The sequence below is a fragment of the Trachymyrmex septentrionalis genome, unplaced genomic scaffold, assembly GCF_001594115.1.
Source record: "Trachymyrmex septentrionalis isolate Tsep2-gDNA-1 unplaced genomic scaffold, Tsep1.0 scaffold69, whole genome shotgun sequence".
Taxonomy (NCBI): Eukaryota; Metazoa; Arthropoda; class Insecta; order Hymenoptera; family Formicidae; genus Trachymyrmex; species Trachymyrmex septentrionalis.
In genome coordinates, this window is record NW_017305873.1 from 2608085 (window position 1) to 2626434 (window position 18350).

The window sequence follows — 18350 nt, forward strand, 5'->3', positions numbered from 1 at the left end:
AGAATGACCCTCTCATCATTCGCGACGCGTTTTCATCCATGATCAGCCAATAATCCGCTCGTTAGCGTTTCTGCCGCGATAGTAACGAAGCAACGAAGGCGCGTCCGCGCACAATCGCGCGTAATTAACCCTAATTAAGCCCATGCCTAACGCACGAAATCATCCATCACATTTGTTGCTTTGGGGGAGAAAGAGATTCTCGCGATCGTCATTGCCCTCCTCTCTCACTCCTACCTCATCTTGTGCGTACGTCTCTCTATGAGAGGAAAGCTCATCTTAATTACCCGCCATTCTCTCTCTGTCTTGTCTCTCTGTCGACTCTGTGTCCGTGAAGGAATCTCATTGATTTACTCCCTTTTAAGTGCTATTAATGCCGATAACGTCGATCGATTAATCAGCCAACCGGCGAGGGCCGCCTCTCTCGCCTTAAGAACGGACGATTTTATCTCGCTCTGTCTCGCGTTCCCGCGGCTTCAGACGATTTATTTGCTCGCCCGACGCGATCTTTGCCGTTTCGGTCGATTCGCCGCGTGCAGGATCGCGACCTCTCGGTCATACGATTGCGCGGCCGCTCGATCGGTTTCTCATCTAATCCCGGTGCCCAGCGAGCGCCGATTCCCAGACGACTCGTGTGCTAAATTTTATAGATGAAGTCTTTTATCTGACTGCCTATTCGATTATTCCGTTAATATTATTAATGACGAGCGGTGAGGATTTCTCTCTCACTTAATATCTTCGGCAAAAATACATTTGGACATTGCATGCAGAAGTACTGCGATTTGTAATATATATTTCAAAAAAGGTAATAATATTTGAGAGTCTGACTTCCTATCCTATGTCTATTGAGGGGATCTAATACAACTTGTTCTTGTATACGAGAATCATATTTAACCTAAAGTAATTGAAGGAAATTCTTTTCTACTTGCGATGCAAAATTGGGAAGGAAAGAATTAAGCGATCTATCCTAGACATCAAACGTATCTGACCCATCTATTCTACGCTAACGATATCTCTTCCTCTGTCTATTTCAGAGATCCTATGGAAATTATGGAACAGCAACTGATGAGATGCGGCGTACCCCCGGTAAGAATCTACGAACACCTTGCTATGTCGTCGCAGGTGGTGGCCGCAACGTTGGGTGCTCAGCAGCAACAGCCGCAGCAGCAACATCATCAGCCACCATCCGCGCAACAGCAGCAACAGCATGAGAGCAGCGGACATGCGTTATCGTCCTGGCTGGCGCCAGTATCAACACCGCTCTTATACGGTAGGGGTGCAGCCAGTTCTCCATCACTCTACTCCAACGCAGCTATTACTGCCACCCCCAGTTTCCCATATTCGCCGCTGGCGTGGCCCTGGCAACCACCCACCGTCGCGATGATCTCGCGACGGTCCCCCACCAACCTGAGGTACGCGCCCTATCCCACACGGGTCAGCTCACCCTCGGGGATACGGACACGCCCGCCCTCCCCTAATTAGCGATCCCCGCTGGCGCTGGCGACTCGACGACTGCGGCATCATCCCTCTTCCCTCTCTCTGTGATTATGGAACATTGACATCGGAACTGAAATCGAAATTGTCCTGACACGTTTTTATTTCGTCAGGAGCGCGATGGCGCGTGTACCATTGTACGCGTGTATCATTGTCGACAGATCTGATCACGGATGGCAATATAGAGTAAGTGACATCTCGTTGCGTTGTTATTACAGTGATAAACAAATATGGGATTCGGGATAAAAGTGATTATTAACTGTAAATTAGAATAATATTGAATTGTGCAATTGGAGCAAAAACACTGGATGTAGCTTTATTGTATGATACGATTACATGTTCTTTCGAGCCTTTGTTATATTTTTTAAGTTGGAAAATTAAGCTTATTTATATTTGCCATCTTAAAGAATTATTTTTCTAATGTTATCTTATGAGGTTATCTTATCCCAATTATTTGACTTCAAACGAGGTTTAAATACTTTCTCTCTCACTCTCTTTCGCTCTCTAAAATCGAGAGATACATATATATATATATATATATATACTATAGTATATATATAAAGGGGAAGAATTTTAAGCCTCGCTTAAAGTTAAAATAACATTAGTGCAATGGCCTGAAAGATATTGTATTAATTTAACTAAATAGTTTCAAAACAATAATATACATCCGAGGCAAAATTATTATAACTAAACTAATAATTCAATTTTAATCTTTCAGGGTTTTATTAAAATTATTAATTGGTTATTATATTATGTAATTATTATATGTTAAAAAAGGTAATTTATGTTGAATATATGTACTTACTTCTGGAACATGATGTTTGACATAAATATATCTTTTTTGTTCATTAATAATTTTTAGAATTATTATCATGTTACTGATTATAATTTTATTATGTTGTTTATTAGTAATATACTAATAGTTTCATTAAAGGAATTAAATATTATTAAAGAAATTAATATTTAACATTTTTAGGCCAAAACTTGTTTGGAAAAGAACTAAAAATAATAATCGAATCTATGATTTTTCCTTGATTCCTCATATTCTTAGTGATGTCACTTACAATTAGTCCTATATCACGTATGTATTTACAAGGGAGAAATCGAAAATGATGTCGCAGTATGTCGTTTGTGACTGCGAGCTTAAGCGTGTGTGCTGTTCTTAACATTCGTGTTTTTCCTTCGCACATAAGTGCATCCAAAGAAGAATGTACCTAGCGTCAGTGTGTAATTAATCACAGATTAACACTCTGAGTACTAGGGTATGTATGTGTGCGAGCGTACGTGCGTGCGTGCATATGTGCGTGCGTGTGCGTGGGTGCATGTAACGCGTAAATATTTATATAATATTAAATAAATGTAATTCTATGTATACATGTCGTTCCATTAATGTGCACGGGGCGAACATATTGATGGCAGCACTGTTAGATATGAAAGGAGCAATGATAGCCCAATCCCTTGAATTAAATAACATTTTATTATTTCCGACTTCCATGTGTGTCAAAGTGTAAATCAATTCATTTTTATGATTTATAGTTTCAAAGTTAAATGTCGTTCATATTAACGTACGCATTTAGTAAATAATAATAACTTTGATATAATAATTTTGACTCAAATTTAATACATTTTCTTAAGTTAAATTGTTTAACTTCATTATTTTAACAAATTAACGATATTGAATAAGAGTAGCGATTTATAGAAATGGTTCAAAATACTGAAATTGGGTATAATTTGATATAATGAATTTAACAGTGTAAAGTTTTGTACCAATAATATGGACTATTCCATATTAAAAATATTCAAGTACATGTAATGGAAGGCATCCCGAGAAATTACAGAACTGAATATGCGTAAGTTTATGTGCATAATCGTTCATGTAAAAATTCTAAATATCTCGATATTGGAATGAATCTGATTGTGGATTGTGTTCAATAAGCAACGGAATCATATATTGAGATATCCAAAGATATACAGGGAAATCTAAGTATTTGGATACTCGAAAGTCGAATTTATTTGCAAGAATCACAAGCGTTTCAGCGTCACCATAAATTTCGACGATTCGCTGTATGTGTGAATGATTTAGCGGAAGAGGTCTTATTCTTGTAAAATATCGTGTACAAAAATACTGTATACGTTACGTATTATAGATTTTTATATGCAATATAAATTCAAGAATACAGACTCAGGATATGCCTCGCCTCGTGTTCGCGTAATATCTCATTATTGTAAAGATTTGCGCGTATCACAGAGAATCGCGAAATATGCGAATCTTCATATTCTTGTTTTCAACCTCGACTTGTAAATATTTTACGCTCATTAAAACGGACAAATATCTGTTGTAACGTGATAATTGCGTGTGCATGCATGCATGTATGTATGTATGTATGTATGCTTGAATGCTAGCCATGTAAATGCGAGGAAGTGTGAAATCATGCGTGAGAGTACGATAACTGTATTATATACCGCGATAGTATTAACGCGCGTCTTGTCAAGACGATGCAGATTTGTACATAAAGAAACATCTTATAGTAGCGAGTAGTACAGCTCCGTATTTCATCGATGTAGCACGACGAAAATAAACGCATTTTCATTAATCGGCTCTAATCATTCAATCGCCTGTACTTTTTGCGTTTTTTATCCAGGCCTTATAACTGCTTCGTGAGGATGAACTTTTATCGATCTTTTTATTATTTATATTTTTTGTAGGTTTTACAAATAAGTTATTTATCATTATTGAAAATATTTAGTTAAAATTGCATATTTCTTTTTGATTCAAACCTTAATAAGCGTTATCCTTAAAATTTTACAAAAAAATCGAGATATCACCTAGATATCTCTATAGAGATATTCCTATTACAATAAAAATAAATTTCTATTATGATATTAGAAGAAATCACCAATACTGTCATAGACACTCCTTATTTTTCGGAAACTTGCACTTTAGATTAATAAAAATATACTGTTTAGATAATTAAAGAAGTAAGAGTTCATAATTCATATATTTCTAGTTTACTTTTATACAAAATCAACTAAAAACAAATTCTAAAAAGTTTTACTTTCAATCTTCGTTTAAGAAATACTGTCCAAAACGAAGTATTATGTCAGTGTATCAGTGACTTTCCTCTATAATAAAATTCGTCAAAATTAATTATTATGTATCAATTTGATGTAAGATATTTATACAAACAAAATACGTTTTATTACATTCTGTACATCATATAAGAAAAAGTTAATAGTAGCAGGTTATCTTTTTTTGATTCTCTTTAATTTGATTTTGATTCAAATTCTCGAACATCGCAAGAGAACATATAATCAGTTTTATCATATCTGTTTTTTATCGATCAAAGAACTCGTAGATTTTCGTACATTTTGCATTCATTTCGCGAACGATTCGAGAATAGAACCGCGCGTTTTCTTCCGTCACCTATTCTTACTCCTCTCAATGTACGTCCTCGTCGCGCCACCCAAGCTTCATCGCACTTTCAACTGCCGTGTAATTCTGTTATACCTATCTGAAATTAAATAAATTCATTTCACGGCCTGTCAGCGAGCAATTATTCTCAGATGCGGCCGCTTTAAGGGCTCGATTCGTTCCATGACTAACACCTTTTCTCACTCTTATTTCCTCTCTCTTCCTCTTGTTCTTTCTTTCTGTCACTCGAACTCTCAGTTCAGCATCGGGAGCATGTCGCTATCGCCGTATCGTATTGTACAGTCCTCGTCATTGCGACGGTCACTTCACGTCGCGTCGTTGGGCGCGTCGGGTCGCTGCACCACAACTGTTTCGCGCGATCGAGCGCAGCCGCGACGACATGAGTTGCCCTTTAACCCTCGTTTAAATGCGAAACGAAATATGAAGCGTCGAATCAGATGCCAATAACGAAAATACACATTGTTTTATAATATAAGTATATGATGATACTTTTAACCGTAGCAGGTAACTCAATTAGAAAAAGGACAACGCGATCAAGTTAATTGACATAAAGTGCATTACCTATAATTTTCCATTCCGTGTCAGCATATGTTTTATTGTATAAACGAATTATATAGAATATTTGAAATATTAGAAATATCCAACTTTAATAATTGGAAACCATAAAGTTATCACTAAAAAGACAAAGTTGCATCTGCGAAGATAACGATCCCGGTATATCTTTCTCGGTACTTGATAAAAACAGGCAAATCTAAAATCCTCACCAACCTCACGGAGAATAGCTTAATAATATCCTTTTTTTTTTATTCGGAAAAACAAGAAAACCAAGGTTGAACATCTAAATTGCACGTAGGGCGTTCACCAATTACTCCGAAGACATTCAACGAGTACTCGAGAGAGTCTTTTAAGGACCCGTTGAATCAGCGACGAGGAAGACGCGGCGGCTAGATAGAAGGTATCCACGGTCGGAAGAAACGCGAAAGAAGCAGAAGACGGCGAAGAAGAAGAAGAAGAAGAAGACAACGGAGGTTTCGCCGGGGCGCGAAAGCGATCGTGTGTTACGTCGTGATGGGTGGAGCGAGGTGAGAGAAACAGAGAGGCGGCTCCCGAGCTTGTAATTATGTTGATACGAATGATCTGCGGCTCGCCGCAGACCGACGAAGAGCAACAGGAGAAGAGGTGGAGAAGAAAGCGAAGAAGAAAAGGAAGGATACGAGCAGAAGGAGGAGAAGAAAGAAAAGGAGAAGAGAGGGTGAGCAGCCTCTAGCAATGCTTACCGGCTGCTCTGTGTACCCCCCATTTCTTCTTTCTTTTTCTCGCTCTTCCTGCCTTTTTCTCCCTCTCTCTCTCTCTCATTGGTTACTTTCTTCCCCTCATTTTCTCCTCACGTCCTTCTTTCCTTGACACTGTGTATAACGTTCTCTCTGTGCATCTACCCGCACGCATTGCTCATCCCCGTGATGGGAGAGAGAGAGAGAGAGAGAGAGAGAGAGAGAGAGAGAGAGAGAGGACCAGACTTTAGGACCGTGGCGAAACCAGTTTAAGTGGTTAAGTGTAGATGTAATTGATTTCCATTTTACGAGGCTCTCTCGGGGAAGACGCTCCTCCACCCGCTGCGCAGCATCCACCCCCACCCCCGAGCAGTTGCAGCCTGTCCTGCATCCGCACGTCTCTCCCTCTCTCGCTCTCTTTCTCTTTTGCACCGCATCTTCCGCCTCACACTCTATCTCTTCCTCTTGACAACTATACTTTTATTATCCTCTTTCTTGTGCCAGCCGCACACGCGTGCGACGCATACGCGCACAACATCGAACGCATAAATACGCATTATAATGTATCGGCGGGTGCCCCTCCGACGAGAGAGCGGCCTTGCCGGGCATAATCGTTTTCTCACGCCTCGTTCCGCGATGATTTCGGCGGGAAGGATGGAGGTGAGGTATTAACCCTTGCCCACCTCGTCGTACTTCGCGCGGGAGAGACGCGTTTTCATCCTCCCGCGTTCCAAGTGCGGAAGGGTTAATCGTCGAGATTGCCGGTGATTAACCACGATAAAATCGCGATGAAGTCGATGCGGCACGAAGCCGACGACGAAATTAACAGTCATTTCCTATTCGCGCTAAATTACGATAAAAAGTTTCTAAATTACGAATAATACATAAATCTTTTAATGTCAGAAGTTGTACATTTTTGCATTTATAGCATTTATAGACCTAGTTCCACATCAATGTAAGATTATCTTTAATTTTAGTTCAATTCACTCTTTAAAGAGTGAAAAGTTTGTTTTTAATTTTAAAAATAAAATTATTGTATTAATTCTTACAATTAGAAAAAGATGAAATTAACTGAAATTAATAAAGTTGATCTACATTGGTGGAAGAGTAAACATTAATCATCATCATTGACATTTTTTAAATTAATATAAGATAATTTTTTATTAAATATTAAGAAATTAAAAAAGAAAACCGACAAAGTTAGGATCATACCTTAACAGAAAATAATCACGTACATGTTGTTGACGCGGGATAGATTAGAAGCTCCGGGATTGATCGATGAACATTGAAAGTGCTTAGGTTCGTAATGAAGGCTCGACCGAGCGGCATGCAATTACGAGCGCAGTGATAAAAGTTGGTAACGAATTAGCGGTTTGTAAAAATGACTCGCCGCTTCTGACAGCTCCGAGGCGGAGAAAGTACGATGGGGGCGAGTTCTTACGAGCTGCTCGTTTCGCGTCGCTACAAGTTGTTCTTTGGGGGCGAACGAATTTACGATCGATACCTTAATTGCAATCGAACGAGCTATTTCGAGGGCCGGCAAAGGTTAATGCACCATTAAGAAGCACGTTACGGAAGGCGGTGTCCACGCTCGTTGTCTTTGAATTTTTTTTCCTCTGAACGCTAATTTTTTTGAATTAAATTTTGATATGTGCAATTTTCGGTGATCTAATGAAAGTATAAAATGACTACAAATGCTCTTTATAAGCTAGAAATATTAAGACTCGCATCCTCTAAATAAGCGTTTTTTTATTGACCTGTTCTTTTCTAAACTTCTTATACCGTTCACCTTTCCTCTTTTTTTCTTTACATTGAAAAAAAAGGAGTGAGAGAGAGAGAGAGAGAGAGAGAGAGAGAGAGAGAGAGAGAGAGAAATAGACGGTACAAAAAATTCAGAAAAAAAAGAACTTTTTCACATACTATCCCATTTATCTACTTTAATTTCGGCAACATTTCGGGTTAACAAGCGAGTTATTTGTTTGACGTAAAATAACTCTTGTCAGCGTAAACTAGGCAAGAAAAGCAGAAAATTCAAGGAAAGCGTCATAAGAAAATGATGCATTGCGCGTAGAAAGGAAGGAAGGGATGCAGCAACAAGAAAAGAAGAAAGTCACGGAAGAAGGAGAAATGAGAAAGAGACTGAGAGTTGAGAACGAGAGAAATAGAGAGAAGCAGGCGGAGAATATGTAAATTAGGAACTCCATGTGAATGCGGAGATTTATGGCGGCCCGTACACATTTCTGAGCGCAATAAATATCAGTAAGTAGCGACGCGCGGAACCTCGTCCGGATCGGGTCCGCCTCTCTTTCTCTCTCTGTAATGTAGGTGTACATACATACCACTAATACCACTGTACCGTTAATGCCGCCACCAACCGCGGTTCATCCACGTGGTGCACAAGATCGCCGAAGAAATTTCGAGAAAAATGATCACGGTCGATCACGAGATCGGTGAGGATTACTGACGACGAAGATAAAGGATTCGAGTTCTTAAATTATATTTAGACTTTCTTCGTAGTCTGAAAACCTTTATGGATAAAAATGATCTTTCTAAAATAGTTCAAGATACAAAACAAATATAAAAAATATTATACAAATTTAATTTTTGACCTAAAGGGAGACAACGTACGATAAAATTTTAGTTCGAGAATTCGTCACTCCTAAATTCGTAAAGAAGGCTAATGATTTTATACAGAATTTCATCAAAAATTTGGCTGCCTATATTTCGAATATCTAATTAAAAAACTTATATAAATAAAACATTCGTACAAATAATCTTTGTAATGAACTTATAGTAATTAAGAAATAGAGTCTTTAAATATTCTAATTTTTATCTCTAAACTTTGATAATAATCGGCTCGATCTAAGAACTCTAGTTTCACATTATCGTAATTACTGTTGGTGGAACAAACGCAAAGAATGAGACGAAAGCACGCAACAGAATCCGAGTAGAATGAAATACGAAAACGGAACGGTAGGACCTGAAGAAGAGAGCCGTCGAGAAGACTCCGTGGGTGGTTGCCGAGAAAGATCTCTCTTTCCTTTTTCCTTCCTTCCTTTCACATACACGTGTATACACGCAACGTCGGCGACGTTTCTCTAAACGCATTCTGCTACTTCGGTAGGTGACGCCTCTGCATCTTGATATCCCTGTCACTCTTTTTGCTTTCGGATGCAGCCGAATGCAGCTGCGGCAAGAACCGTGTAACAATCGAAAACCATAGAACGAACACGTTGACATACGTACGTAATGCGATTCTAGAGCGAAGAATAAAATTGCACATTTTTTTGTGTATAACTCTATTAACTATTTAATGATGAAATAAAGTTAAAAAAAGTAGCAAAAGTTTTTATATTATTACATGTTATGACATCGGATTGCTTAAACACTTTATTGCCTGTTCCATTCGTTAATTCTCGTAATAATTTACGTTGCAAATATATTAACATATGAGAGAATATTTCCTGTAATTTTCAGGTATGTGATATCGTATAAAATTTTCATTGCAAATTCAATATTATACAATATAATCGTATTATATATATATATTTATATATATTTATATATATTTATATATATTTATATATATACGCATATATAAATATAATATAAAATATATGTATGAACTAGTAACGCGTTTCAAGAAGACTTTATTACTTTTGTATTATTATACGTTTTACGAGCTACGATACCGAATTTATTCTCATCGCCATCGTCAAGTGGTTACGACACGTTCTTTCGCGCTATAAAAGTAACCGTGAAACGCGATCAATTACAATCTGGTCATGCTTTAACCGCAGAAACTCATTGTCAGCCACGATTACGCGAAACAGATCCACGCATTGGTTTGTCTGTGGGAGATTCCTCTAAAGAAATATTATTGATATTGAATTAATTATATTGACAAAATAATTTCAATGCAATAAAAAAATCAATGCTTTAAAGAAAAATGATACTTTTAAATTGTATATAAAATAGTAGAAGAAAAAAGATACACAAGACACGTGTGGCAAAAAGGAAGAATAACTCAGCAGATTCGAGTTTGCTAGTCAATCGACAGATTATTAATTAGCTCGTTTAAGACTATACTGCTCGTAAGAGACTATACCGCTCGAACGGTAACTTTGGAGGACCAATGGAAGATGAAGAAGAGAGAATAACGAAAGCGACGATTAACCTCGTCGTCAGCTGGGTCGTTCTTTGCACCTGCTCATACGGAGAAGAATTAACTGTCCTCCAAGTCAACCGACTATGATAATCGGACGTGCTACGGCCTAACAGTTTAGGCAAAACGATTTCATAAGTAGGCTTTTCATCGTAGATCGAATAAAATTAATGTCGTTGAACAACGTTATTCATCACGAAAAATTAATTTTCAGAGAGAGCATTATCCCATTACATTAATTTTTTTAATAGCTAAAACCAGATTAATAGACAGTATCTTAACTTTATAGTACTTGAAAAATCGATACCATGCGCTTGCATGTATTACAAATACATTTTAACAGATAACTAAAAAGAAGGCAAATATATATTCTGTAAAATTTTATAAAAAGATATAATTGATTGAAAAATTTTGATATTATATTAAGTAGATTTTGTATTATTTAAAGAAGTTTTTTTCTTGTGTCCCGCTTATTTAATCTTATAATTGTATTTCCCAACGCTCTGTATTTGTAATGAAGTTATATTTTCAAAAACTGACAATCATAATTTTTATATGAATGTAAAGAATGTATTGTTTGCGAATTTTAATAAAGATTTCCATTTTCGTATAGAGACACGAAGAATAATTGGATGTCTGTTCGCGCTAGTCACTGAAAGACAGAGTGCTAAGTAGATGCACTAAAATATACGTTAATGGTCAATTACGGATACTCCATCTAGATTAACATTAGTTATATAGTTAGCGGTAAGAATGTCTCTCTTCAGCGGCCATCTGTCAGGATCAACGAGTCGTTGTTGCAAACCGTGTCGTAAATGCAGATTTTCTATGATGCAACTATGTGACAATAATGCGCTTAGCACAGCTAGATTTATGGCCGCTTATGGGATTTAAACTCAACAGATCCAAGCGGTTACGAACGCGCTCTTCCGCTTGATACTTCTCCAGCAAATTCGCACATTTATGCTCGGCATGGATATGCATAATTGTGCATTTCGATAATAAATCATGATAATTGTTGTGCCTGATTTCACGATCAAGATAAATCAGAATCCAATTGGATTTAAAGAATGTGATATAAATAAATTTTTTTGCGTCATATCATAAATTGATTTCAATTGATTTATTTTAAATAACTATTTTTGCCAAATTCACAAGAAATGTTGAAAGAAGAATTTAGAAGTGTAAAAAATTTTCTACGCGGCAGACTTTAAAACTTTTTTTTTTAATTGTATCTTTGAGGAATGTTAAGGAATGTTAAGGTCAATGCATTTCATGGTTAGAATAGAATTTCACTGCAAAAAAAAAATTAGAGCGGTAGGAATAGAAAGTTAGAAATTGACAAAAAATATAGCAAAACATAGTATTGTCGTAAATAAATGGTGGTCCAAAAGCAGAACATTTTTTTTTAATTTCCGGAAGTTCTAATTTTTGCGTAATATATAACTTAAAAAGAGAATTTCTTAAAAAGATTGTAAGGTGTGTATATTCTTGCAAACCAATAATTCATCTCAAATAAACTGTACAATCTTAAACAAATTTTTTGCGGTGATAAAAGGTGAAAAAAAAAACACAAAGAACCGACTATGTTATAAAAAAAAAAGTCTAGTTTTGAAATCGGAGCAGATGAGCTTAGAAGTGACAAGGGTGGTTAGGGGTTTATTATTTACAGCAGTTCGTGAGGCGTGTCACAATAGTATTGGGGTTTCCTCTTGAAAGTCCGACAATGTGCGCAGGATTTACGACTTTCAGCAGAATCGTCAATGGGCCCACACACCCCCGCCTACACATTTGCGTCATTTTACCGTTTTACTTCACAGTGTGAGAATGCGCACAAATATTTTCTACCATAAATTCTGCTTTTTATCTGCTTGGTCAGGTCTTATTTACAGTCACTCTGACCTAATCCATTCCCACAAGCGGCGAAAACCCTAATCACGTCATGAATATCTTCTCTACCTACTTTTACGCCACGATTCTCTATCTCAACCGCTAAGTTTCATATATAATACTATAAACTTTTGCTTCTCCGTTTCTCCTAATACTTTTTCCTTTCCTGAAATCGATGAAACATCATGATTTGATAAGACTATAAACTTGGTAAACAATTGCTCTTTAGATAGATAAGAAGATAGATAGATACCTACATAACTTTATCTATTATGCGCTTTGGGATAACATCCTTTCAAGCGCTAAAATATTTATATTAACAAAATACATAATTATTAATTATAAAGACATTATATTAATAAAAGAGTAATTACATAATAACAATAATAGAAAAAGATTGCAATGTAATATAAAAAATAAGAATATACAAATAAAAACAAAAGTAATAATTTTTAATATAATGATAATAATTATAAATTTCAAAAAAAATCGAATAGAATTGCTAATTAAGTTTAATTGATAATTAAATAAAATATTAAATTGCATAGAGATATAGCCCAAACAGAATAACAAGTCACGATAACGTCAAAATGGCAGCAAAATAACGTCTATTTTAACGTTATCGTGACTTGTTATTCTACTTAGAATGTTAGTGAAATATTCTATAATTAGTTTTACAAATTACGAAAATTATTTGAATTAAACAAGGTCTATTCTATACTTATAAAATAAGTTCGGATTAAGACAGAATCATGAGACTAGTTTCACAACGTAATAAATTTATCTTTCTTCAAATTTATACATTTATTACTCAACCTATCACCACCAATCATCATTTAATACAACATATTTTTTCCCAATGCTCCTTTTTTTCATTGCAGTCATAAATACACGAGTTTTCCTCGATCCAATAGTCGACAGCCAAAAAGTTAGCCTTTCAACACCTTTTTTAACTATTTCGGAAATAAAAGTTCTAAGTTGTAGAAATATGGAACAATCGTAAATTTTCATAATCGTCGTTTCCCGACCGTTAAGGCGACCTTATTTGACCGTTATTATTACCGTTAACGTTATTACTAAAATTTTATTACCAATCGTCACTTTGTACACGATACAGAAGAAAAATTGATGACACGATTATCACGTAACGACGTGAGAAACAAACTAACAGCTTGAACATATAGATTAGAATTCAAGGCAATCCAAATACCGGTTACAATGTATTTCTAATCTCGTGTTTCTAATCTCTCGTCTAGAAAGTGTTCGAGAATTTATTCATTAATTGACTCTACACAGAAAGAAAAATTGTTTGTATATGCAACTTTAATTGCAGTAAAATAATTATGACTAGAAGCTCCATTTTTATAGTTATTACTCTATACTATGAGTAATAATAATTATATTTATAATTATAAATACTAAAAATATATACGATTATCTCCGAAAACAATTATAATTTTATATCATTCGTTTTCATAACTTTAAAACACAGTCTCTTATTTAAAAACAACTAAAAAAATTAGATTTCCCAGAAAATAAAAAAAATTATTTTTCAACTTAAAAGTTATTGACTAACCAAATAATATATTCTTTGTGGTATATATAACTATAAATATAATTATTATTACTAAGTAAGAATTATAGCAGTAATAACAATAAAAATAAAGAACTTACTCATAATAATATATGATGTAATTGTAATTACAAATACCAAACACTTTTGTCAGTGGTATAATAAAATAAAATTGTAGAATTATAATTCTTTTATCAGAAACGCAAGCAAGTCGAGTAGTCAACTATTTGGTACTCGATAAATTTGTCTTGCAACAATATAGAGCTTAAACAGGGTAATCACGACAGATATCTCTTTCGAAGATAATCAGTACTGTTCCCTCCACGAATAATCTAGCAAATGGCGACGCTTAACCACCGGCCATGGTGGTGGCGATGGTAGTGGTCGAATAATTCGGGACGGTCGTTAGTATTTGCGATTAGCTCGCTCCGGCGAACCGGAAGGGGCGATTTTCTTCTCCGTGGGATTTCGCGCCTAATCTCGGTCGGATCGGCGAGGCAAAGGCTCATCGGTCCCCGGCCAGAATCGCGGAGGTTGCGCAACGTAATTTAGATCAATAATTTAGATTTGCATCCATGATCGATATCTTTCCGCTGGCTCTCCATCGTGTGGCGTTCTCTTCCGTCATTTGATGGGAAAGATTTCGGAAAGATATCGGCATAGATGCACAATGCGCTCTTTCTTTAGCCGTTTTTCAAGTCTAATACTTAGATTTTGTAAAATATTTGATGTTATTAAACTGTAACAAATCCACCTTGTTGGTAATATAATAAAATACCTTCAGAAGATCCCATAAAGAAAAAAATCTTAGTTTTCTCCCATAAATTTTAAAGTCATTACCGTAATGTGTAATTGACAGAAACATTTGATATGTAACCATTTATTTTATTGATATGTGACTAACAAAAACTTTCTTAACCTTTCAAAATTGTATTGTTCTAATTAAAATTGTGTTAGTCTAAAAATATTTTGATTAAAACAGTACAATATTGATTATTCTAACTAAATTTTTATTAGAACAGCATAATTTTGTAATGAAAAAGTAAAAAAATTTTTGTTAGTCATATATTAACAAAATAAATGGTGACACATATGTACCAAAACATTTCTTTCAGTACAATAAAGAAAGAGAGAGAGAGAGAGAGAGAGAGAGAGAGAGAGAGAGAGAGAGAGAGAATTTATCTAACAGTAAATTTTAAAGAAACTTTTTTTAGTTTTCTTTGTAAAGCCTATTCTATAATTTCCCTTTTTTTAGTTTTCTCTGTAAAACCTATTCTAAATTTTGTAAGCGTGTAATTGTAAACTAATACAAGAAAATTCGACTGTAATTGATGAATCCTTACAACTATAACCACTTACAACTACGCTTACACAATTGTAGAATAGGTTTAGCAGATAAACGACACACTAGGTTTGTTCGCATACTTCAATATATTATTGCTCCTACCAAAGCTCCTATTCGTTTCATCGACTGCATTGGAGTGAGTAGAAGATATGGTAAGAACATGTTGGAGAACGTTAGAGCGACGCAAACAAATCTTCGGTTATCATGTGATAATTATTTCAATATGATTATTATACCAATACATTACGGTGCAATATTATCACTTGAACCGAGCGCAAAAAGGAATTTTTTCTAAAAAAAAAATAAAGAGAAAGAATAAAAAAAGAGAAACACATTGTTGTGATTTTGACTCTTCAAAGAATTGCTAGCATTATTGAGTCCCTTGTTGATTTTCAACTGTGGTTTTCAGGAAAAAGTTACCTGCGATTTGACATGGGGTCTTGTAAATGTTCTATCCTCTAAGATTCTTTCACAATACGTAACAATAATGCCCCCCTCTGATTGTCTCGTTGCCTGAGGTTTTAGAATTTTTGCATTATATGATCCACATATGCGAATTTTTTATCTTTTGCGATTAAGTTTTTTAAATTAGTTTTCATTTATAACTGTTATAACATATTTATTAAAATTCTGTTGAAAATAAAAATAATATATTATTTTATTAAATTTCAACAAAATCTTAATAAAATCTAATTATTGTTATAATAGTTATAATTGAAAATATGAGAAAAAAACTAATTTACTCTAACTTAAAAACTCAAGAAACTCATTTATCGGCTAAAAATTATTCTCTTACTATATACATATACATATATGTATTTAGATATATTATTTTAATATTTAAAAAAATATTGAAATTTTTATTAACAGTAATGTCATTTTAAACTATCAGTAATATGATCTTTTACCTAATATGAGAAATAGTGTGAAGTGCTCTCAGCTACTCAAATATTCCTCCTGAAATACAAGTGTTGATTTGTAATGATTGATATAGAAATGTAAAAGTGTCTCTTGCAGTTTTAATCCGACGCATCTTTTTTGATCATCCATAAACAATACCTGGATGCGAATTTTTGCACCAAGCATTTTTAATGTTTTATATCTGCTAAAAGTTAAAAATGAAATTAAACTAAAACCTATGTTTTTAAATATAAAATTTTCTAATCAATCAATTGGTAACATTAATGAATTTTCGAAAAACGAAACGTCATTCAAATCTGCGTATTAAAAATCAATTTTCTTAAATACCCTGCACAAGTTGAAAATTTTGCTAGCGCGAATTCGTATCCAAGTGTTATTTACGGGTTAAATATAAGATATTGATATTGACCTAATATATTACGTAATATTTTCTTTTTATACCTGCAGATAATTTTTATATTGTATTATAAAAAATAAATAAAGATATATTAAATTGCAAACACATGTAGACATATACGAGATTCTGGAACGAAATTGTCAATAAGTTTAGCCCTTGGGTATTCCTCACAGTGGGGTTTCTTGCGTGTCACACGACACATGGAGAGCACAACTCGGTCACATTTATCATGTCGATTTTTCATAACAATACCTAAACTTCGACAATGTGCCAAAATCCCTGGCCTGCTCGAACTTCTGTACCGTTCTCTATTAACGAATAAAAGGGCGAAAATTTCCATTCACTAACATTAACTCGATTTAAATAGGTCAAGGAGAATTCTCCAAGAAAGCATCTTCTTGTTGTCATATATGACAAGATTTTTATCTAAAAGTTTACACGAAAATTAAAAATTATTTCTTCACGGCTAACTTTACAAATGTTATAGTCGGACAGAAGAAATGTTATTTTTAATAAATTCTTTTATAATTGATGTATGTATATATACAATATATATAGTTCAATAAAAGAACAATCTAAGCCTAAAAGATAGAGAGAAAATTCTACTTTTAGCTAATGTTTCTTCACTATTATCATAAATTTTATTTAAATTTAGTTGGAATTGTTTGTCGAAATATATTTGCATTTTTGAAGCTTTTAATTAAATAATATCATATTTAACATGATATTAATCAATTAAATTAAATATTAAATTAAAATAGAAAAGGATATAATTGAAGGCAGTAAGCTAATTCATATTTAATAAAAATGAAAAAAATTGAAGTGATGACAGTAGGCTGACCTACATTTTTACAAAATGTGGGTTAACTCACTGTTGCTGTAAGCTCTTTAATTTTAAAACGCTTTATATATATTTAAACAGAGTCGTAAGTTAATAAAAAATAATGTTTTGTACAAATGTGTGTAAGCGGCAGTGATAAAACAAATTAGCGTGCTAAATATAAAAAAACTAATACATGCAACTACCTCTGCTCGTAGTCCTTTCTTATTTTATTATTATTTATTAATTTTTAAGCCTTTTTAATTTATTGTTTACTGAAAAAACTATTTGGATTTAAATCGTTTTTTTCTTTAATTTTCCGATTGCAAAATTTCGTACAAATACATCGCCATTCGAGAAATTCACGAATAAGGGATTGCCGGAAGTCCGAAGAATTTCCTGCTCCTCAAGGAACTTCATTCTTTGGCATGCTTCAAGATGCCAGTTATACAAACAATATAAGTAGGCAATATAAAATGCGTATGTGAGCACTAATACTTTGTGATTTTATTCTGTCCAGAGAGAATAAATTCATAGTCTACGTAGGCTTTGTATTCAGTCGGTAATTGAGGGAAAAAGAATAATGAAGATTTTTCGCAAATTTGTTAGAAACTCTTTCGCTCTTAATATACGGAAACAACGGTTTTGCTGAAATATTCAAAAATTTAGAAACACCAAAAAAAATTGTATTTTCAAAGTAAGAAAATTATGTTTAAAGAATATTACTTTTAACATACATATACTTAATGATTAATTAATGTACATTCTTAATGAATAAGAATATTTTCTTCTTTTTGTTTTTTGTTAGCATTTCTAAAGTGATATTCATACCTAGTTGGACTTTATTAATATTTGTTTTACTTCAACTTATTATAATAAATCATATGCATCAATTAATCGATAACGGACAGACCTCATGTGAATAAAGATCATTTTCATTACAAAGTTAATTTGCATGATTACCTACTGTGTGTGTGTGTGTGTGTGTGTGTGTGTGTGTGTGTGTGTGTGGGACTTACTGTTGTTCTGCGGATGTAGGTGGAT

The 18350-nt window shown here is 34.3% G+C and overlaps 1 protein-coding gene across 1 annotated transcript in view; it reads left to right on the top strand.

Moving 5' to 3' along the window:
- Window positions 1–1830, top strand: part of LOC108753389 (T-box transcription factor TBX20-like) — a 71170-nt gene extending 69340 nt beyond the window's left edge. The window contains exon 6 of the mRNA XM_018494924.1: window positions 1032–1830. Within this exon, the coding sequence (XP_018350426.1) occupies window positions 1032–1479 (448 nt within the window). The 3' untranslated portion in view covers window positions 1480–1830. The remainder of the gene's footprint in view (window positions 1–1031) is intronic.
- Window positions 1831–18350: the final 16520 nt, after the last annotated feature.